The 23,402-nt window shown below is 45.4% G+C and overlaps 1 protein-coding gene across 2 annotated transcripts in view; it reads right to left on the bottom strand.

Annotated features, from left to right (window-relative positions):
- Nucleotides 1-23,402, bottom strand: part of LOC110531229 (plexin-A2) — a 428,904-nt gene that overhangs the window by 68,689 nt on the left and 336,813 nt on the right. For both annotated transcript variants that reach the window (XM_036988562.2, XM_090185036.1), the window contains 5 exons: nt 17,051-17,290; nt 16,647-16,790; nt 15,664-15,898; nt 12,672-12,814; nt 11,637-11,905 (listed from right to left, as the gene is read on the bottom strand). In XM_036988562.2, coding sequence (XP_036844457.1) covers nt 11,637-11,905; nt 12,672-12,814; nt 15,664-15,898; nt 16,647-16,790; nt 17,051-17,290 — 1,031 coding nt within the window. The remainder of the gene's footprint in view (nt 1-11,636; nt 11,906-12,671; nt 12,815-15,663; nt 15,899-16,646; nt 16,791-17,050; nt 17,291-23,402) is intronic.

The following is a 23,402-nucleotide window of genomic DNA, read 5'->3' as shown; positions in this document are numbered from 1 at the left end:
TTCAACTAAGGGAGGGGAACATCACTTCTAGACTATTAATGTGGAGAGCATACTCTCAGAATCTAAAAAGATCCTCAAAACAACATGGGAAGTATGAATATAGTTCATACATAAAGCCATGACCATGGCTTGTTGATGTACCATTGCCTGTATCTCTGGGCCGTACATGGAACCTTTTCTCTGTCTAATTTGGATTAGTCACATCAGAAACATGTTCTAATATAATGTTAATGACTGGAATTTAGAATGTAGACTGAACTGCTGTGAAAATATAATAGCATATAAAGTGTTCTGGCAGCCAGGAGAGCACAAAGTCTCCCCCATTATACTAATAATATAACCTAAGACAGGTGTGTGTGTGTGTGTGTGTGTGTGTGTGTGTGTGTGTGTGTGTGTGTGTGTGTGTGTGTGTGTGTGTGTGTGTGTGTGTGTGTGTGTGTCTGTGTGTGTGTGTGTGTGTGTGTGTGTGTGTACACTCTGTGCCATTCTGTTGACATTCCACATAATATACAGTCATTGAAATTCTACACTTGGACACTCAAAGTCAATCTTAAATTAATCATTCTTTATTATCAGTGCGCTGGAGAGGTTCCAACCAACTCAATGCACCAAGTACACTTTGATCAGGAGCTCTATCAGGGCAGTCCCATTAGATCTCTCATATACAGACAAGTTATGTTTCATGATTTAGCTTATTCATCATTCATAATTAATTCATCATTAACGTTGACTTCATTCATGTGACCGACCAATACTGGGTCATGTATGTGACCGATCAATACTGGGTCATGTATGTGACAGACCAATACCTCACGAGGCTTCTCCTCTCTAAGCTGAGACATTGAAACTGAGATATCTTTCGTTCTCAAAACAAGGGTCTGGTCGTACAGCTAAATTGCAGATACTGATAGTGAGATTTCTTTCCAGGCATGTTCAATCAGTCACTTGCATGAACACAGAAATCGGTGATTAGAAAAGCACAAACATACATTTTTCCAGCACAATTCAGTGCTTTCAAAATGTATTCACACTCAAATCAAATGTTTACATCAGCAGATGTCACAAAGTCCTATACAGAAATCCAGCCTAAAACCCCAAAGAGCAAGCAATGCAAATGTAGAAGCACGGTGGCTAGGAAAAACTCCCTTGACTTATCACACATTTTGTTTTTACAGCCTGAATTTAAAATGTATTCAATCGATATGTTGTGCCACTGGCCTACACACAATACTCCATAATGTCAAAGTCGAATTATGTCTTTAGACATTTTTACAAATTAATACAAAGTGAAAAGCTGAAATGTCTTGAGTCAATAAGTATTCAACCAGCCTCTTAGTTGTGGCAAGCCTAAATAAGTTCAGAAGTACAAATGTGCTTAACAAGTCACATAATAAGTTACATGGACTCACTGTGTGCAATAATAGTGTTTAACATGATTTTTGAATAACTACCTAATCTCTGTACCCAACACATACAATTATCTGTAAGGTCCCTCAGTTGGCCAGTGAATTTCAAGTGTTTAGAGCGTTGGACAAGTAACCGAAAGGTTGCAAGATCGAATCCCTGAGCTGACAAGGTAAAAATCTGTCGTTCTGCCCCTGAACATGACCGTTCCTAGGCCATCATCGAAAATAAGAATTTGTTCTTTACTGACTTGCCTAGTTAAATACAGGAAAAAAAAATTACCAGGGTGGTTTTCCAATGCCTTGCAAAGAAGGGTACCTATTGGTTGATGGGTAAAACAATGATAAAGTAGACATTGAATATCAATACACCTAGTCACTACAAAGATACAGGCGTCCTTCCTAACTCAGTTATCGGAGAGGAAGGAAACTGCTCAGAGATTTCACCAGTTACAGAGTTTAATGGCTGTGATAGGAGAAAGCTGAGGATGGATCAACAACATTGTAGTTACTCCACAATACTAACCTAAATGACAGATTGAAAAGAAGGAAAAATATGAAAAAATATGCATCCTGTTTGCAATAAGGCACTAAAGTAAAAATGCAAAATATGTGGCACAGAAATTATGTCCACATTTTCTCCTGAATAGAAAGTGAAACGTTTGGGACAAATCCAAACAACATATCACTGAGTACCACTCTTCATATTTTCAAGCATGGTGGTGGCTGCATCATGTTATTATGGGTATGCTTGTCATCGGCAAGGACTACAGAGTTTTTAAAATAAAAAGAAATGGAATAGAGCTAAGCACATGCAAAATCCTAGCGGAAAACCTGGTTCAGGCTGCTTTCCAACAGACAATGGGAGACAGATTCCCCTTTCAGCAGGACAATAACCTAAAACACAAGGCCTAATACACACTGGAGTTGCTGACCAAGACAACATTGAATGTTCCTGAGTGGCCTAGTAACTGTTTTGACTTAAAACGGCATGAAAATATATGGCAAGACTTGAAAATGGCTTGAACAATTTTTGAAATAATAATGTGCAAATATTGTACCATCCAGGTGTGTAAAGCTCTTAGACTTACCCAGAAAGACTCACAGCTGCAATCACTGCCAAAGGTGCTTCTACGAACTATTGACTCAAGGGCGTGAATACTTATGTAAATCCGATAATTCTGTATTTCATGCAAAAAAAATGTGCAACAATTTCTAAAAACATGTTTTCACTTTGTCATTATGGGGTGTTGGGTGAGGAAAAAACATATTTAATCCATTTTGAATTCAGGCTGTAACACAACAAATGTGGATACGTCAAGGGGCATGAATACTTTCTGAGTGTATAAAACATTAAGAAAACCTTCCTAATATTGAGTTGCACCCCCTTTTGCCCTCAGAACAGCCTCAATTCGTCAGGGCACGGACTCTACAAGGTGTTGAAAGCGTTCTACAGGGATGCTGGCCCATGTTAACTCCAATGCTTCCCACATTTGTGTCAAGTTGGCTGGATGTCCTTTGGGTGGTGGACCATTTTTGATACACATGGGAAACTGTTGAGCGTGAAAAACCCAGCAGCGTTGCAGTTCTTGAAACAAACCGGTGCACCTGGCACTTACTACCATACCCCGTTCAACGGCACTTCCATGTTTTGTCTTACCCATTCACCCTCTTAAAAATCTTAACAAATTTAACTTTAACCTGTCTCCTTCTCTTCATCTACACTGATTGAAGCGAATATAACAAGTGACATCAATAAGGGTTCATAACTTTCACCTGGATTCACCTGGTCGGTCGATGTCATGGAAAGAGCAGGTGTTCCTAATGTTTTGTATACTCAGTGTATGTTCTATACAGGCTATATGATCTAGTAGGATGTTGTAGAGGTTACTGACTGAAATATAGATTCTAGTCTGAACTGCTGGGAAATTTGAATAACATATAAACTGCAATGCCTCGGGCAGCCCTCATTATACTCATAATATAACCCAAGACAGGAGTCAATGTCTGACTGTGTGTGTGTGTGTGCGTGTGTGTGTGCGTGCGTGTGTGTGCGTGTGTGCGTGCGCGTGTGTGTGCGTGCGTGCATGCGTGTGTGTGTGTGTGTGTGCGTGCGTGCGTGCGTGCGTGTGTGTGCGTGTGCGTGTGTGTGCCATTCTGTTAACTTTTCCCATAATATACAACATGGTTTGTTTTTCCACCCAGCTCATGCTGCCCTCAGGGGTATTATGCAGTTTCCCTCAATGAGATTCTGCTCCTGCTCTTTCTTTCCCTGAGAGACATTTCTAGAAGGATTCAGTAGCCCATTCTTAAACTCAATACATGGTATTATAGGATTATAAATTGTCGTTACAGGTCAAGTATAAGGTTAGCTAACCTTTGTTTGAACAGTGTGCATATAATCATTTATACATCTACAAAGAATAGATAAAGTAGTGAAATACCATCAGTAAGTAAATGATGAACCTTTTGATGTGAAGCTGGTCTTAAAGCAGACGTGTGATGAAAGAGAGAGAGTTGTGAGAGACACAGAGAGCAGACTAAATGTTAATTACAGCGTGAGCATGCGTGCTGCATGTCTAATGCACCTTGTTAACCCAGAAACTATTTTCATACAAGCAGTGACGGTTGTAGCTTGTATGGCTCCCTGGGCAAACCCCCCCTTCAGCCAACACCCCCCCTTCACCCAACACAAAAAAGCACCATTCATTTTATATACTACTACAAATTGTAGTATATAAATACAAATAAAAATGAGAATCTAATTATTACACTATTACCCTATTGCTAACAAAAAACAAATAACACAAATAAACCTAAATTGCACAAATCCTATATAACACAAATAGAATAATACACTCAAAGAACATAACCTGATTATTACACTGTTGCACTTCAAACAAGAAACACAAACTAAATTGCACAACTAATTGCATTAGTACTGAACAAAGTTAGAGGTATGCTATTTGATAGATTCCCCGCACCCTCTATCTCGGGCAACTTACCCCCGCCCCTTCCCCATCTCGTACCTCTGAATGGGAGACCTGAGGTCAACCTACCCCCGCCCCCTCTCCATCTCGTACCTCTGAGTGGGAGACCTGAGGTCAACCTACCCCCGCCCCCTCTCCATCTCGTACCTCTGAGTGGGAGACCTGAGGTCAACCTACCCCCGCCCCCTCCCCATCTCGTACCTCTGAGTGGGAGACCTGAGGTCAACCTACCCCCGCCCCCTCCCCATCTCGTACCTCTGAGTGGGAGACCTGAGGTCAACCTACCCCCGCCCCCTCTCCATCTCGTACCTCTGAGTGGGAGACCTGAGGTCAACCTACCCCCGCCCCCTCTCCATCTCGTACCTCTGAGTGGGAGACCTGAGGTCAACCTACCCCCGCCCCCTCCCCATCTCGTACCTCTGAGTGGGAGACCTGAGGTCAACCTACCCCCGCCCCCTCCCCATCTAGTACCTCTGAGTGGGAGACCTGAGGTCAACCTACCCCCGCCCCCTCCCCATCTCGTACCTCTGAGTGGGAGACCTGAGGTCAACCTACCCCCGCCCCTTCCCCATCTCGTACCTCTGAATGGGAGACCTGAGGTCAACCTACCCCCGCCCCCTCCCCATCTCGTACCTCTGAGTGGGAGACCTGAGGTCAACCTACCCCCGCCCCCTCTCCATCTCGTACCTCTGAGTGGGAGACCTGAGGTCAACCTACCCCCGCCCCCTCTCCATCTCGTACCTCTGAGTGGGAGACCTGAGGTCAACCTACCCCCGCCCCCTCCCCATCTCGTACCTCTGAGTGGGAGACCTGAGGTCAACCTACCCCCGCCCCCTCCCCATCTCGTACCTCTGAGTGGGAGACCTGAGGTCAACCTACCCCCGCCCCCTCCCCATCTCGTACCTCTGAGTGGGAGACCTGAGGTCAACCTACCCCCGCCCCCTCCCCATCTCGTACCTCTGAGTGGGAGACCTGAGGTCAACCTACCCCCGCCCCCTCCCCATCTAGTACCTCTGAGTGGGAGACCTGAGGTCAACCTACCCCCGCCCCCTCCCCATCTCGTACCTCTGAGTGGGAGACCTGAGGTCAACCTACCCCCGCCCCCTCCCCATCTCGTACCTCTGAGTGGGAGACCTGAGGTCAACCTACCCCCGCCCCATCTCGTACCTCTGAGTGGGAGACCTTCCCAGGCAGCAGCCTGCCTAGCTCACAAACTAGAATCAGGACGCCCACTCCAACCAGGTTAATTGACCCACAGTCCAACATGGTGACATGATATCATTGACGTGACGTGCAAATGAGCGATGGAAAACCGATCGCGCAAATGTCACCATTTTGATTTGTGTGCGTGTGCGTGTGCGTGTGCGTGTGTGTGTGTGTGTGTGTGTGTGCGTGCGTGCGTGTGTGTATGCGTGGGCAGCAAATAGAGCCATTCATTAAGAGCGGGCCTTGTCAACCAGTGCACTCTCAACCCACCATGGTATACTTCTGTAAGATGCAATATGGATAAGACAGCACCAGAAAGCTGAAGGTCCAGGAAGTCGGAGGTTAAGTGCCCTAGGTAACTTCCTGTATGTACTTTATTTAAAGGGGGAGATCAAGCTGATCCTAACTGTTATAGGCCTGTTTATATTTTGCCCTGTTTCTCAAAAGTGTTGGAAAAACTTGTCAATAATCAACTGACTGGCTTTCTTGATGTCTATAATATTCTAACGGGAATGCAATCTGGTTTCGCTCAGGTTATGGATGTGTCACTGCAACCTTAAAGGTCATCAGTGATGTCACCATTGCCCTTGATTCTAAGCGATATTGTGCTGCTATTTTTATTGAATTGGCCAAAGCTTTTGATACAGTAGACCATTCCATTCTTGTGGGCCAGCTAATGAATATTTGTGTCTCTGAGGGGTCTTTGGCCTGGTTTGCTAACTATCTCCCTCAAAGAGTGCAGTGTATAAAGTCAGAAAATCTGCTGTCGCAGCCACTGCCTGTCACCAAGAGAATACCCCAAGGCTCAATCCTAGGCCCCACGCTCTTCTAAATTTACATCAACAACATAGCTCAGGCAGTAGGAAGCTTTCTCATCCATTTAAATGCAGATGATACAGTCTTACACTCAGCTGGCCCCTCCCCGAATTTTGTGTTAAATGCTCTTCAACAAACCTTTCTTAGTGTGCAACAAGCTTTCTCCATCCTTAACCTTGTTCTGAACACCTCCAAATCAAAGGTCATGTGGTTTGGTAAGAAGAATGCCCCTCTCCCCACAGGTGTGATTATTACCTCTGAGGGTTTAGAGATTGAGGTAGTCACCTCATACAAGTACTTGGGAGTATGGCTGGACAGTACACTGTCCTTCTCTCAGCACATATCAAAGCTGCAGGCTAAAGTTAAATCTAGACTTAGTTTCCTCTATAGTAAATGCTCCTCTTTCACCAAAGCTTCCAAACTAACCCTGATTCAGATGACCTTCTTACCCATGCTAGATTACAGAGACATAATTTATAGATCAGCAGGTAAGGGTGCTCTCGAGCGGCTAGATGTTCTTTACCATTCGGCCATCAGATTTGCCACCAATGCTCCTTATAGGACACATCACTGCACTCTATACTCCTCTGTAAACTTGTAATCTCTGTATACCCGTCGCAAGACCCACTGGTTAATGCTTATTTATAAAACCCTCTTAGTCCTCACTCCCCCTATCTAAGATATCTACTGCAGCCCTCATCTTCCACATACAACACCTGTTCTGCCAGTCACATTCTGTTAAAGGTCCCCAAAGCACATTCATCCATGGGTCGCTCCTCTTTTCAGTTCGCTGCAGCTAGCGACTGGAACGAACTGCAACAAACACTCAAACTGGACAGTTTTATCTCAATCTTTTCATTCAAAGACTCTTACTGACAGATGTGGCTGCTTTGTGTGATGTATTGTTATCTACTTCTTGCCTGTTGTGCTGTTGTCTGTGCCCAATAATGTTTGTCCCATGTTGTGTTGCTACCGTGTTGTTGTTATGTTGTGTTGCTACCATGTTGTGTTGCTACCCTGTTGTTGTTATGTTGTGTTGCTACCATGTTGTGTTGCTACCGTGTTGTTGTTATGTTGCTACTATGTTGTGTTGCTACCGTGTTGTTGTTATGTTGTGTTGCTACCATGTTGTGTTGCTACCGTGTTGTTGTTATGTTGTGTTGCTACCATGTTGTGCTGCTACCATGTTGTGCTGCTACCATGTTGTGTTGCTACCATGTTGTGCTGCTACCATGTTGTGTTGCTACCATGTTGTGTTGCTACCATGTTGTGCTGCTACCATGTTGTGTTGCTACCATGTTGTGTTGCTCCATTGTTGTTGTTATGTTGTGCAGCTACTATGTTGTTATCTTAGGTCTCTCTTTATGTAGTGTTGTGTTTTGTCGCGATATATGTTTTGTCCTATATTCATATGTTATTGTTTTAATTTCCGCGTCCCTGCAGGTAGGCCGTCATTGTAAATAGGAATGTGTTCTGAACTGACTTGCCTAGTTAAATAAAGGTTACATAAATAACCCATGTGAGGTGGCGTTCTCTGACCGTGTAAACCAGGTCTGGGGCTGTGGCGGTCAGTAATAACTCATACTACATGGTCACACACTACTACAGAACTACTGCTCCTTCTGCTGCCTCAGATACTGGGCCTACATATACTATAAGTCCCAAATGGCACCCTATTCCCTACAAAGTGCACAACATTTGACCAGACCCCTATGGGCCCTGGTCAAAAGCCACACACTATATAGGAAATAGGGTGACATTTAGGACACACATATAGAGATAAAACATTTTATCTACACTTCGCTAGAGCTCTGGCCAAAAGTAGTGCACTATGTAGGAAATAGGGTACCATTTGGGGTGCACCCTATCTGTGTGGGCTGAATGGGATGGATGACTGGACTGTCACAGTGGGAGAGATAGTAGCTGCTAAAGTCTCCACGTGGGCCATAGGGAAGTGTATGACTGAAATGTAAACTAGCGTAGAGGCTCCTGATGGGTTTCAGGGAAGGGAAGTGTAGATGTATCTCTACAGGTGTGTCCTAAATTGCACCCTATGTATATCAGGAAACGGGTGATCTTTGGCACACAGTCACAGACTACATCAGTAGAGGAAGCGATGGAAGGCAGAGATGGACTAATTAATTAATAATAGGTAGAGATGGTTCAGGCCTAAACATAATAACAGGCTCAGCCATCCTGTTATCAACTGCTAATTGATGAGCTGCCATCAGAGCAGAACAGAGCTGTCCTATTCCTCAACTATCCCCATTAATGACAACAACACATTACTGTGGGTTACACATATGTTCAATTTCAGTCACTATGAGGATTTTCTGTTGCTTATGACTCAGCTCGCTCCTCTCTGTGTCAGCCAACAGTACCTTTGCCACAATGAGCCACAAGAAAAACGTCAAGAGAAAAGAAACAGTGTTTCAAATTGGTAATCCTTTAAATTCTTTTGAAGAAATGGAAGGTAATGAAAGGAATATTCAGGCCTGAAGGCCAGACCAGCAGGACTTAAACCATTGTGTTCCTAATGACGGGAGATAAAGGAAACCACGGGGCAGCTAGGAGTGTGTCGGGCTGGCGGCTGGCATTTTAAATAACATAACAGCATAATCCAGGTCATTTGCCTCTCCTCTTCTCTCCTCTCTCTGTTTGTCGTCTCTCTCTTCTCTTCTCTTCTCTTCACTCTCTGTCTCTTCTCTTCTCTCTATGTCTCTTCTCTTCTCTATATGTCTCTTCTCTTCTCTCTATGTCTCTTCTCTTCTCTCTATGTCTCTTCACTTCTCTTCTCTTTCTCTGTCTCTTCTCTTTCTCTGTCTCTTCTCTCATCTCTCTATCTTCTCTCTCTTCACTTCTCATCTCTCTGTCTCTTCTCTTCTCTTCTCTCTCTGTCTCTTCTCTTCTCTCTCTGTCTCTTCTCTTCTCTCTCTGTCTCTTCTCTTCTCTCTCTGTCTCTTCTCTTCTCTCCCTCTCTGTTCACTTCTCTCATCTCTCTGTCCCTTCTCTTCTCTCCTCTCTCTGTTTGTTGTCTCTCTTCTCTCCTCTCTCTCTCTCTCTGTCTGTGTTCACTTATCTCATCTCTCTGTCTCTTCTCTTCTCTCCTCTCCTCTCTATGTTGTCTCTCTCTTCTCTCCTCTGCTTGTTGCCTCTCTCGTCTCTTCTCTCCTCTCTCTCTATGCTCACTTCTCCCCTCTGTTTGCCGTCTCTATCTTCTCTTCTCTTTTCTCTCTGTCTGTTCACTTCTCTCCTCTCTCTGTTTGTCATCTCTCTCTCCTCTCCTCTGCTTGTTGCTTATCTCTTTTCTCCTCTCTCTGCTTGTAGTCTCTCTCATCTCTCCTCTGTCTATCTGTCGTCTCTCTCCTCTCCTCTGCTTGTTGCTAATCTCTTTTCTCCTCTCTCTGCTTGTAGTCTCTCTCATCTCTCCTCTGTCTATCTGTCCTCTCTCTCTCCTCTACTCTGCTTGTTGCCTATCTCTTTACTCCTCTCTCTGCTTGTAGTCTCTCTCATCTCTCCTCTATCTGTCGTCTCTCTCCTCTCCTTGTTGCCTATCTCTTTTCTCCTCTCTCTGCTTGTAGTCTCTCTCATCTCTCCTCTGTCTATCTGTTGTCTCTCTCCTCTCCTCTGCTTGTTGCTAATCTCTTTTCTACTCTCTCTGCTTGTAGTCTCTCTCATCTCTCCTCTGTCTATCTGTCCTCTCTCTCCTCTGCTCTGCTTGTTGCCTATCTCTTTACTCCTCTCTCTGCTTGTAGTCTCTCTCATCTCTCCTCTATCTGTCGTCTCTCTCCTCTGCTTGTTGCCTATCTCTTTTCTCCTCTCTCTGCTTGTAGTCTCTCTCATCTCTCCTCTGTCTATCTGTCATCTCTCTCCTCTCCTCTGCTTGTTGCCTATCTCTTCTCTCCTCTCTGGAGATGGTTTTAAGGTGGACTGTGACAGTTCTGCTGGTCCCCTGCTAACCCATCCATACGCCTATAAAACGATACAAAGACGGCAGTCTTTACTCTAGTAAAAGAGTAAGAGGACTCTATATTTAAAGATATAGTACATGGCCCTGAGTCCTGTCGAAAACAATCTAGATAGGAGACAGGAGACAGAAAGAGAAAAGTAAAGTAGAAGCTACTGCTGAATGTTTGATGAGGAGCCAGAGCTCAGTGGATAAGTGAGACTGACAGTGGTACAGTCGTGTACTCTCAGACTGATTGAGATTGGGATGGGGGGGTGAGAGAGAGAGAGAGACAGACCACTGTAACTGACTCAGTGAGCATAGCCTTGCTATTGAGAGAAGACAGGCTATGTGCACACTGCCCAAAAAACGAGGTGGAAACTGAGCTGCACATCCTAACCTCCTGCCCAATGTATGACCATATTAGAGACATATATTTCCCTCAGATTAAACAGACCCACAAAGAATTAAAAAACAAACGCAATTTTGATAAACTCCCATATCTACTGGGTGAAATATGACAGTGTACCATCACAGCAGCAACATTTGTGATCTGTTGCCACAAAAGGGCAACCAGTGAAGAACAAACACCAAATACAACCCATATTTATGTTTATTTATTTTCCCCTTTGTACTTTAACTATTTGCAAATAATATGACATTTGTAATGTCTTTATTCTTTTGGAACTTTTGTGAGTGTAATATTTACTGTTCATTTTCATTGTTTATTTCACTTTTGTTTATTATCTACTTCACATATGTTTCCCATGCCAATAAAGCCCTTAAATTGAAGAGAAAGAGAGAGAGCGAGAGAGAGCGAGAGAGAGAGAGAGAGAAAGAGAGAGAGAGAGAGAGAGAGAGAGAGAGAAAGAGAGAGAGAGATGAGACTACAACTCTCTATCTTGGCTCATAATTCAAAGGATACTAAACAAGTACTTGTTGCTAGAAATTCATATCTTGCCATTGTAAATGAAGTACATATTACATATGACATATTACGACTTTTGATGAATGGAATCAATACAAGTGGTAGAATGCACCTCTCTGATCCACACTCCACCTATCTATTAACAACATCCTCCCACTGTTTTCCACCTCCACTATCTCTACTTCCCCTCCCATTCTGCCCACAGCAGATGTGCTCATACTGCATGTGTGTGCATAGATGTGTGTGTCTGTGCATACATGCATAATGCATCTGTGTGTGTGAAAGTGTAAATGTTTATGCATGTGTGTGTACATGTACAAGTGTGTATGAAACTGTATGTCTCTTACCTGCGCAGCAGCAGTTTGGGGTGGTTCTTGCTCTCCAGGTTCTTGTCGATGAGGTCAGAGAGCAGGTGTTTGAGCACGTCGGTGGCGTACTCCAGTTTGCCCTGCAGCGCAGTCATGATGAGAGACGCCACGTTGCCGCGGTCACGCATGGAGAAGGAGCGCTGGAGCTCCAGAGTTCTGATGAAGGTTAGCAGAAACACCTTGTTGTTGATGAGCTGAGCGAAAAGTTTCAGAGCCTTCTCTGTGCTCAGCTGGCCGTTACCTGACACCTAGGACATACAGGACAGGATACAAAGGGTTAACATGCCACATGACAACACATGGTTTCTGTGCTACGAGTTCTACTTTAAACAACTTCATACACACCCAGATTGTTCCATGCGTGACAGAACTGCACTACTGCTTTTCTTACGCTCAGTTGATCATAAAGGGGCATTGTGAGGCGCTAGCATACAGTACTTTCTGCTGTTCCTATTGGACCTTTATTCCTCCCACTATCACACCATATCACCCTCCTACAGTCAACAGGCTGACCCTAATAAGCCTGCATACGTTGTCCTGTTACCCATGTACCCTAATAAGTCAACTCATCCAGCAACTCACACCCACCCTGTACTCCTCTATAAAGAATAGCAGTGTATTAAAGGGACTCTGTGGAGTGTGTTTCAGTCAGTCTGTCCCAAGTAGAGGAGGTCTCAGGGCTGCCAGCGAACAGGACATTACCCACTTCATTACTCCTGATGAAGGACGCGCTAGTGGGTGAAATAGACGCACGTCGGGATACTGTACTGGGACCTGCGTGTGTGTGTGTGTGTGTGAGAGAGAGGCCAGAGAGGCAGAACGACACACGAGTGTCAGTTTCCCCCTGGCACTGTGGTGCTTATGGAGGGCATGCTGCAGGGGTGGAGTGGAAGCTCTCTCTCACTCTCCTTTTCCTCACTCTGTCTCTCCTTTCCTCATTTCTCTTTCCCTCTCCCATCCCCCCTCCATACTTTTCTTTGTCTACTTTTTCTCTCCATCTTTCTCTCTCCATACCTCCAGTTCTCTGAGAACAGGGTGGTCCTCGATGCCAGGGAAAAGGACTCTCATGGCATAGGTCCGGTAGTCCAGGTGGGGGATACCAGCTCTGTCCAGATCACTGGTCAGCTCGTTGATGTCCGTCTGCAGCTCAGCAAAAGCTGGAGGAGGTTGGTAGAGAGAGGAGAAATTAACCGCACTGTTAGTATGGATCAACTGATTTCAGACCTGCTGGTTTAATTGAAACCATAGATCTCCATGTATTAGTATGTACGCCCACTAGCTATGGTGACCCCACCTCCCACCTCCCACACACACACACACACACACACACACACACACACACCCTTCTGGTGGCCAGTAAATTGGCTGTACTGTACAGTATCTGAGCTCCGGTGTGTTCCCTGCTGTTAGGGGCTGCAGGTGAGAGCTGGTTAATTGGTCCCTTAACTGAGTCCTGCTGGGCCTTGCTCTGCCCTGCGGTTGTCCCCTTAGCCTCTCTGCAGCCAATCACAGTCATATCTCCCCCATGCCTACAGCCTGCTCCCCAACACCCCTGCTAGCCCAGCCCAGGGCCCAGGGCTCAGGCATACACCCCTGGAGGGGAACCCAGGTACCTAGCTGCCCCTCGAAATCCACCCTTGGTGCACTTCCTGAACACAGATGCTGTTTAAAACATGACCCTTCGGTGTGTCTCCTCGCCTGTGTGTGTGTCTGCTTAGAGTATCTGTCTGTCTGTCTGTATGTGTCCAGGGCTTTAGCTCTATAAGCCCCATGTAGCTGTGTGCTGTTCAGCTCTGTTCACACCCCCCAGCTGGGCACTACAACAAACATAGAGCAGACCTCACTATGAACCTCTCTACTCTGCCACAGCCCTGACACAACCCAGAGAAACAAGACAATGACATTTAGAGGATATAACCTTCTAGTATACTATGTCTTCTATATGTCCTATCTTTGTAATTATGTTTGTTAGAGTTATTCTATGTGCTGTATTTCTGTATGTTAGAGTTATTCTATGTGCTGTAATTCTGTATGTTGTTGTTATTCTATGTGCTGTAATTCTGTATGTTAGAGTTATTCTATATGCTGTTGTTGTTCTATGTGCTGTAATTCTGTATGTTGGAGTTACTCTATGTGCTGTAATTCTGTATGTTAGAGTTATTCTATGTGCTGTAATTCTGTATGTTGGAGTTATTCTAAATGCTGCAATTCTGTATGTTGTAGTTACCCTATGTGCTGTAATTCTGTATGTTAGAGTTATTCTATGTGCTGTAATTCTGAGTGGTAAAGCTGTCTTCAGGCTAGCTGGAGGGAATACATACAGTAACTTGCCTGTTCTTCCTCTGGGCCCAAGGTTCAAAGGTCAGCTGGTGCAGTGAACAGAAGCGTGCCCTGTCTGTACTATGGCCCACCAGGGGTGTGTGTGTGTGTGTGTGTGTATGTGTAGGGCAGCAGAGCTCAGCACCAACACAGATTTATTAGGATTTAACGAGGCCTGCCTAACAATCTCAAATGAGGCCATGCCTTTACAACAAACTCTGAAACAGACACTGCCACACACACACAGACTGAAACAGTGTGTTTAATCAGTGTGTGTAAGCCAGTGTGTGTAAGTCAGTGTGTGTAAGTCAGTGTGTGTAAGTCAGTGTGTGTGTGAGCCAGTGTGTGTGTGAGCCACTGTGTGTGAGCCACTGTGTGTAAGTCAGTGTGTGTAAGCCAGTGTGTGTAAGTCAGTGTGTGTAAGTCAGTGTGTGTAAGTCAGTGTGTGTAAGCCAGTGTGTGTAAGCCAGTGTGTGTGAGTCAGTGTGTGTGAGTCAGTGTGTGTGAGCCAGTGTGTGTAAGTCAGTGTGTGTAAGTCAGTGTGTGTAAGCCAGTGTGTGTGAGTCAGTGTGTGTGAGTCAGTGTGTGTAAGTCAGTGTGTGTAAGTCAGTGTGTGTAAGTCAGTGTGTGTAAGTCAGTGTGTGTAAGTCAGTGTGTGTGAGCCAGTGTGTGTAAGTCAGTGTGTGTAAGTCAGTGTGTGTGAGCCAGTGTGTGTAAGTCAGTGTGTGTAAGTCAGTATGTGTAAGCCAGTGTGTGTAAGTCAGTGTGTGTAAGTCAGTGTGTGTAAGTCAGTGTGTGTAAGTCAGTGTGTGTAAGTCAGTGTGTGTAAGCCAGTGTGTGTAAGTCAGTGTGTGTAAGTCAGTGTGTGTAAGTCAGTGTGTGTAAGTCAGTGTGTGTGAGCCAGTGTGTGTGTGAGCCAGTGTGTGTGTGAGCCAGTGTGTGTGTGAGCCAGTGTGTGTGTGAGCCAGTGTGTGTGAGCCAGTGTGTGTGACCCAGTGTGTGTGTGCCTGTGTGTGTGTGTGCCTGTGTGTGTGTGTGTGTGTGTGTGTTTGTGTAAGCCAGTGTGTGCTAGCGATATATAAGCACCATGTGCATTTAGTGTGCCACGATCAGCATCAAAAACAGGGTCAACTAAACAGCAGAGACTGACTCACTAACCCAGATTCACAATAACTTGTATTACATTATACAACACATACCACCAGTTATTTACTTATTACACAGAAGCATCAATGTGTGTCTTTCATGTGATTATAACATGCCTTAGTGGAGCCCAGCTAGCTAGCTCAGTCTTAAACCCTACAAGGAAACTGGAATCAAAGTGTCTCAAAATAGCTATGTAGAGCAGAAGAGGACCAAACATAATTGCTTAACTCTTCACAGACATTTTGAGAGACTGATTTCAGTTTCTGTACCTGTGATGACATGACTTTGTTGCTGATGGAGGATAAGGATATAGGCTAGTGTACATGATTAGCGACTCTGGGCTGAACTGACCTTCCGTAACCCTAAGTTTTTGCCTAGCACTACACAGTCTAGACCAGGGTTAGTTTGTGAGAGTTGCAACTAATAGTATGTGGTTTATTTGCTGAATGTCTATGGATGTTTCCCTAGATGCATTTCAATGTTACTGATAGCCAACTAATAGTCTGTGGTTATTTTGTTATCTAAATAAAGTGTTACTCACCTTCCTTGCACTCCAGGGCGACCCGGGACTCCAGGTTGTCCATCTGCATCTGCAGGCGCTTCAGGGTGAGGTCATTCTCCCGCGACTTGCGTTTGTATGCGATGAGGACGAGGATGACGATGATAAGGAGAAGGCCTCCGCCGGCGGCGATGGAGACGATGGCGGGAAGGGTGAGCAGGCTGTCTGACAGGATGTGGACCGCCCCTGGAGATACGTGGAGACCGCCCACCTGGACCTGATATATATACACACACAGTATATTAAAACACACACACAGTATATTAAACACACACACACACAGTGTATTAAACACACACACACACAGTATATTAAACATGCACACCCATAGTATATTAAACATACGTACACACACAGTATATTAAACATACGTACACACACACACACACACACACACACACACACACACAGTATATTAAACATACACACATGCAAACACACACACACACACACACACAAAGTATATTAAACACACACATGCAAACACACACACATAACAAACACACAGGCACACACACACACACACACACAGTTCGATTCAGTTAAATAAACCCATACAGCACACAGACACAGTGTGCATAGACACACCCACCCAGACACCCAGACACCCCGACATGGAGGACAGTGAAGAGTGAAGTTCTGGGGGCTTGAACTCAATAAGTGAGAAGACTGGTAGAAATAATTGCAGTGGATTCTTGCAGAACCTTTTGACAGCCAGAGCCCAGTTACACTGCCGTGTCTTTGACCTGTTTCTCTCAGCTGAATGAACAACCACAAGTGCAAAAATAATGGAGTTTACAGGTCAAACGTTATGGAAAATAAATCACAGACACTCTGACACACAGAGACAGAAAAGAGAGACAGGAGGAGATGGTGTGCGTCTGTGTGTGTGTGTTTGTCAGTGTCTGTTTCAGTGTGTGTTTCTGTGTTGTTGTGTGTGTACTTGGACAGACTGATTGAGGTACCATGACTTTGTACTGGCCCGTGAGGTTGGGGGGCTCACACAGCAGCTGGGTCTCAGACACAGTGACTGAGCAGGGGGTCTCCCCAATCAGTACAGTGTAGTTGAGCTTCACCCCCCCTGAGGCTGGGGGCACCAGGTTTTTGCCCTGTGGGGGAGAGGAGGGGGATAAGGAGGGGGAAACATAGCAAAGCTCAACTAAGGTAATATGAAGCCCCTCAAAAATAATCATTGGTTGTTATGGTGCAGTAATGATGACACAGTTATAAAATGACATTCAAATAACCTAAACCCTCTCTTGGTTTCTACAAGCTAGGGCTAGTCCGGGTTGCTATCTAAGTGCTGTCCTTTACAGAGCTTTATCCATCCATTTGATTGATTGATTACAATCTCAGTAAGCTCCCATACCTTGAGAATGATGGGCGAGCCAGGCTTCTGCTCCAGGACCCCATTGGTGCTGAGAGGTTCAAAGTATGGGTTGGGGTAGTAGAGGAAGTTGGTGTTGTTATAGACTAGCAGAGTCTGGACGTTGTTGAAGATAAAGCCAAACTCATCAGCATGTTTGACAGTGTCCAGGCCTGGATGGTACTCTGCCACCAGGGACGGAGCAACGCAACTCATACTGGTGCTATTCAGAACCTTACACATCTGCGAGAGGGAGGGAAAGAGAGAGAAAGAGAGAGAGCGGTGAAGGAGAGAGAGAGAGAGAGAGAGAGGTGAAGGAGAGAGAGAGCGAGAGAGAGTAAGAGGTGAAGGAAAGAGAGAGAGGTGAAGGAGAGAGAGAGAGAGAGAGAGAGAGAGAGAGAGAGAGAGAGAGAGAGAGAGAGAGAGAGAGACACATTAGCTCTTGAGATACTTTATTCACCAAAAGATGGAACCAGGCTACTGAAGGGATCCACACTAGCCAGCCATCATGCTCTAATAATCTAAGCCCTCCAATATGAGACATGAGACATGAGCAAGTCAAGCGGGATGAGGTGAGACAGACCGATAGGCTTTACTCTTTTCATTCTAAAAGCTGAACGAGTATATTCATACCATATAGCGTATCAACCACCTACTGTAATACCATGTAAAGTTGAGAGTTTATTGAATGTTACACTTAATACAATAGCACACACTGGCATAGCTAAGTGCTTAAGGCTGATAATGTGCAAATCAAGCACAGCCAGCAGGATATCACCCTGCATACCACTGCTGGTTTGCCTCTGATGTTAAGCAGGGTTGGTCCCTGGATGATAGACCAGATGCTGCTGGAAGTGGTGTTGGGGGGCCAGTAGGGGGCACTCTTCGCTCTGGTTCAAGGAGATTGCAGTGAAGGGGACATTGCCCTGTATAGGTTGCTGTCTTTCGTATGGGTGTCCTGACTCTCTGTGGTCATTAAAAATCCCTTGCACTTATTGTAAGAGTAGGGGTGTTAACCCTGGTGTCAAGGCTAAATTCCCAACCTGGCCCCATTCATTCATATCAACCTCCTCATTCCTAATTGGCCTATATCACTCCTCACCTCTCCAGCTGATGTGTGATGAGCATTCTGCCACAAGCATGGTCACCATGCATCACCCAGGTGGGTGCAACACATTGGTGGTGGTTGAGGTGAGTTTCTCCTACTAAAGTAAGTACAGCAGCTGTTAGAAACGTGCTATATACTGTACATTCATCCAATGAAGTATTATTACTTTCAGAGACAGTACGTTTTCAGTTTTCATAAAATGTCTCCTGTAGCTCTGAGGGAGCCTCAAGCTAAGACATGTAAGAGGACAGGGGGGCATGAGGGGATATCCCCCAATCACTTGGTCATATATCCAATCTGGCAGGTTGAGGTGAAGTCATGGCTTCTTGAATTATATTAATTTCCATCTGTATGCCCAGGAGCAGATATTTTCCATCTGTATGCCCAGGAGCAGATATTTTCCATCTGTATGCCCAGGAGCAGACATTTTCCATGTGAGGGAACAAGCTTCAGCACTACGAACAGTAGAGGAACACAATAGATTACTGTGCTGCACTCCTGCTGCTGCCGGAGCCTCTCTCACTATTTCCTTCACTCTCAGCAGAAACTTAAATTAGAGCCAAATGTCTTCAAAGCTCTGTAGCGCCAGCAGAGTACCACACCTCTTACCTGTTGTCCTATGCTCTAGTCTAGAGCAGTGTTTGTTCAGATAGGGCAGGTTAAGCCTGATACAGAGGCTATTTCTTTTGGGCTATTGCCTGTGTACATTTGGTAAATCTACTTGTATATTTTGTATGCTATGACTCTTTCACCATTGGATCACCAAGACCAGCAAATAAATCTTCACTCTGATGAAGTCAACCTGCCCTGCCTTCTGCTGATTTCATGCCTTTATCACTATTTTACAATTACATACGCTAATCAAAATATTTTCTAGACAATATCATAAAAAGGGCCATCTGATAGCCTCAATAAATAGACACAGATTTGTAGTTACATGTATAGATTTTTTTTACTTGACTTAAACTTGTGACTGGACTCCACTTGACTTGCTCTTACAATGCATGACTTGGACCCATTTTACTTGGAACTCAACTTGAGACTCGGACCTTGTGATTGCTTGTGAATAATAGTGGCTTGCTCCCACCTCTAGTGTACAGAGTGAGAATTGTCTTAGTTACCACAACCATGCTCTTTGAGGTAGAACTGCAGAGTACAAGAGTATTCCCATTCTTCCCCATGCAGGAAGGAATCGTAGGATGCATTATTAAGTGGCTCGCTGTATGGTAACTTAGTCTTTGGGCTGGTCCTGCTGGAGGCCCGTGGAGGACTGGGTTGGGTTCAGCAGGAAGTCGGCTCTGCTACTGGGTTAAACGAAACACAGTTCCCACATTACAGCTGTCGCCATGTGTGCTGCTGCGGCTGGACTCGATGTCTGTATAATAGCCCACATTACAAGGTCTGAACACTCCCTCTACTCCCGCAGTGTAGTGACATTGTACATCTACAGTCTAAGTTTGCATGTCAGTGAGAGAGAGAGCGAGAGAGAGAGAGAGATAGAGAGAGAGAGAGAGAGAAAGAGAGAGACAGAGAGAGAGAGAGAAAGAGAGAGAGACAGAGACAGAGACAGAGTGAGAGAGAGGAAGGAGAGAGAGAGATAGCGAGAGAGAGAGAGAGAGAGGAGAAGGAGAGAGAGAGAGAGGGGGGAGAGAGGGGAAGGAGAGAGAGAGGGGAAGGAGAGAGGGGGGAGGGGGGAGGAGAGAGAAGGGGGGAGAGAGAGAGAGAGAGAAAGGGAAGGAGAGAGAGAGAGAGACACACACACATTAGCTCTGCTGACACATTTTCTCCAAGAATCTTCTACAGTAATCCTATTATATATTACAGAGAAAGCTTACAATAGATGACAGTTATAGAACAAATACTGAAAAACCTCATGTATACACTGTTCTTATCGTGTGCTATTATTATCAAAAGCTGCTTGTGAATGTATTTACTTATTAACTTAAAACATTCTGGCCAATAAGTCCCTTTTTAACTGCAAATAAACACTAATTCACTGTCATAGTTTTGAGCAAATAAGCTTTTTTAATAGCTACGAATACACTTGATTTCTCTCACACATTGAGACAGTAAAAAGTAAAAGTTCAATGTTGCTGTAGTCTCCATGTTTTAACAGTGGTGTGTTACAGAGAGGCACAGACGCCACCACAGCATCCCACTCTGCCTGTCTGTCTCTGTCTTGGTTGGAACACAACGGAACAGCAATGCATTTGCAAGTCAACTGCAGTACAGTATGGCTCCCACTACCATCTGTTCAGAGCTGGGCTAGATAGGTGGAAGGATGCTGCATGTTTTTAACACACTCCTTCAATACTCTGTGTGTTTGGGGCGGTGAGAAATCATGTCTCCCTCTCCCTGAATCCTGTCTTCTGAGAAAGGCTGTCATATAAGACAAAGCCATGACTTGGATGTGATTTAATGTGATGTATGTAGATCTAAAGAGACCAGTCAGAATAAGACACCGAGCTTAGTGCCTATAAGGTTAGTGGTCAGGGTAGTGAAGGGGGAAATACTGGCTATGTCAGGGTAGTGAAGGGGGAAATACTGGCTATGTCAGGGTAGGGAAGGGGGAAATACTGGCTATGTCAGGGTAGTGAAGGGGGAAATACTGGCTATGTCAGGGTAGGGAAGGGGGAAATACTGGCTATGTCAGGGTAGTGAAGGGGGAAATACTGGCTATGTCTGGGTAGTGAAGGGGGAAATACTGGCTATGTCAGGGTAGGGAAGGGGGAAATACTGGCTATGTCAGGGTAGTGAAGGGGGAAATACTGGCTATGTCAGGGTAGTGAAGGGGGAAATACTGGCTATGTCAGGGTAGTGAAGGGGGAAATACTGCCTATGTCAGGGTAGTGAAGGGAGAAATACTGCCCATGTCAGGGTAGTGAAGGGGGAAATACTGGCTATGTCAGAGTAGTGAAGGGGGAAATACTGGCTATGTCAGGGTAGTGAAGGGAGAAATACTGGCTATGTCAGGGTAGTGAAGGGAGAAATACTGCCTATGTCAGGGTAGTGAAGGGGGAAATACTAGGTATGTCAGGGTAGTGAAGGGGGAAATACTGGCTACGTCAGGGTAGTGAAGGGGGAAATACTGGCAATGTCAGGGTAGTGAAGGGAGAAATACTGGCTATGTCAGGGTAGTGAAGGGGGAAATACTGCCTATGTCAGGGTAGTGAAGGGGGAAATACTGGCTACGTCAGGGTAGTGAAGGGGGAAATACTGGCAATGTCAGGGTAGTGAAGGGAGAAATACTGGCTATGTCAGGGTAGTGAAGGGGGAAATACTGGCTATGTCAGAGTAGTGAAGGGAGAAATACTGGCTACGTCAGGGTAGTGAAGGGGGAAATACTGGCTGTCTGAGTAGTGAAGGGGGAAATACTGGCTATGTCAGGGTAGTGAAGGGGGAAATACTGGCTACGTCAGGGTAGTAAAGGGGGAAATACTGGCTATGTCAGGGTAGTGAAGGGGGAAATACTGCCTATGTCAGGGTAGTGAAGGGGGAAATACTGGCTACGTCAGGGTAGTGAAGGGGGAAATACTGGCAATGTCAGGGTAGTGAAGGGAGAAATACTGGCTATGTCAGGGTAGTGAAGGGAGAAATACTGGCTATGTCAGAGTAGTGAAGGGAGAAATACTGGCTACGTCAGGGTAGTGAAGGGGGAAATACTGGCTGTCTGAGTAGTGAAGGGGGAAATACTGGCTATGTCAGGGTAGTGAAGGGGGAAATACTGGCTACGTCAGGGTAGTAAAGGGGGAAATACTGGCTATGTCAGGGTAGTGAAGGGGGAAATACTGGCTACGTCAGGGTAGTAAAGGGGGAAATACTGGCTATGTCAGGGTAGTGAAGGGGGAAATACTGGCTATGTCAGGGTAGTAAAGGGGGAAATACTGGCTACGTCAGGGTAGTAAAGGGGGAAATACTGGCTATGTCTGAGTAGTGAAGGGGGAAATACTGGCTATGTCAGGGTAGTAAAGGGGGAAAAACTGGCTACGTCAGGGTAGTGAAGGGGGAAATACTGGCTATGTCAGGGTAGTGAAGGGAGAAATACTGGCTATGTCAGGGTAGTGAAGGGGGAAATACTGGCTATGTCAGAGTAGTGAAGGGGGAAATACTGGCTATGTCAGAGTAGTGAAGGGGGAAATACTGGCTACGTCAGGGTAGTGAAGGGGGAAATACTGACTACGTCAGAGTAGTGAAGGGGGAAATACTGGCTATGTCAGAGTAGTGAAGGGGGAAATACTGGCTACGTCAGGGTAGTGAAGGGGGAAATACTGGCTACGTCAGAGTAGTGAAGAGGGAAATACTGGCTACGTCAGAGTAGTGAAGGGAGAAATACTGGCTATGTCAGGGTAGTGAAGGGGGAAATACTGGCTATGTCAGAGTAGTGAAGGGGGAAATACTGGCTATGTCAGGGTAGTGAAGGGGGAAATACTGGCTATGTCAGGGTAGTGAAGGGAGAAATACTGGCTACGTCAGGGTAGTGAAGGGAGAAATACTGGCTACGTCAGGGTAGTGAAGGGAGAAATACTGGCTATGTCAGGGTAGTGAAGGGGGAAATACTGGCTATGTCAGAGTAGTGAAGGGGGAAATACTGGCTATGTCAGGGTAGTGAAGGGGGAAATACTGGCTATGTCAGGGTAGTGAAGGGAGAAATACTGGCTACGTCAGGGTAGTGAAGGGGGAAATACTGGCTACGTCAGGGTAGTGAAGGGGGAAATACTGGCTATGTCAGGGTAGTGAAGAGGGAAATACTGGCTATGTCAGGGTAGTGAAGGGGGAAATACTGGCTACGTCAGGGTAGTGAAGGGGGAAATACTGGCTACGCCTGGGTAGTGAAGGGGGAAATACTGGCTATGTCAGGGTAGTGAAGAGGGAAATACTGGCTATGTCAGGGTAGTGAAGGGGGAAATACTGGCTATGTCTGAGTAGTGAAGGGGGAAATACTGGCTACATCAGGGTAGTGAAGGGGGAAATACTGGCTGTCTGAGTAGTGAAGGGGGAAATACTGGCTACATCTGGGTAGTGAAGGGGGAAATACTGGCTATGTCAGGGTAGTGAAGGGGGAAATACTGGCTATGTCAGAGTAGTGAAGGGGGAAATACTGCCCATGTCAGGGTAGTGAAGGGGGAAATACTGGCTATGTCAGGGTAGTGAAGAGGGAAATACTGGCTATGTCAGGGTAGTGAAGGGGGAAATACTGGCTATGTCAGAGTAGTGAAGGGGGAAATACTGCCCATGTCAGGGTAGTGA

This window comes from Oncorhynchus mykiss, chromosome 9, assembly GCF_057628025.1.
Source record: "Oncorhynchus mykiss isolate SJ-2025 chromosome 9, ASM5762802v1, whole genome shotgun sequence".
Lineage (NCBI taxonomy): Eukaryota > Metazoa > Chordata > Actinopteri > Salmoniformes > Salmonidae > Oncorhynchus > Oncorhynchus mykiss.
The sequence above is the reverse complement of the archived record's forward strand: the minus strand, read 5'-3'. Positions and strand labels throughout refer to the sequence as shown.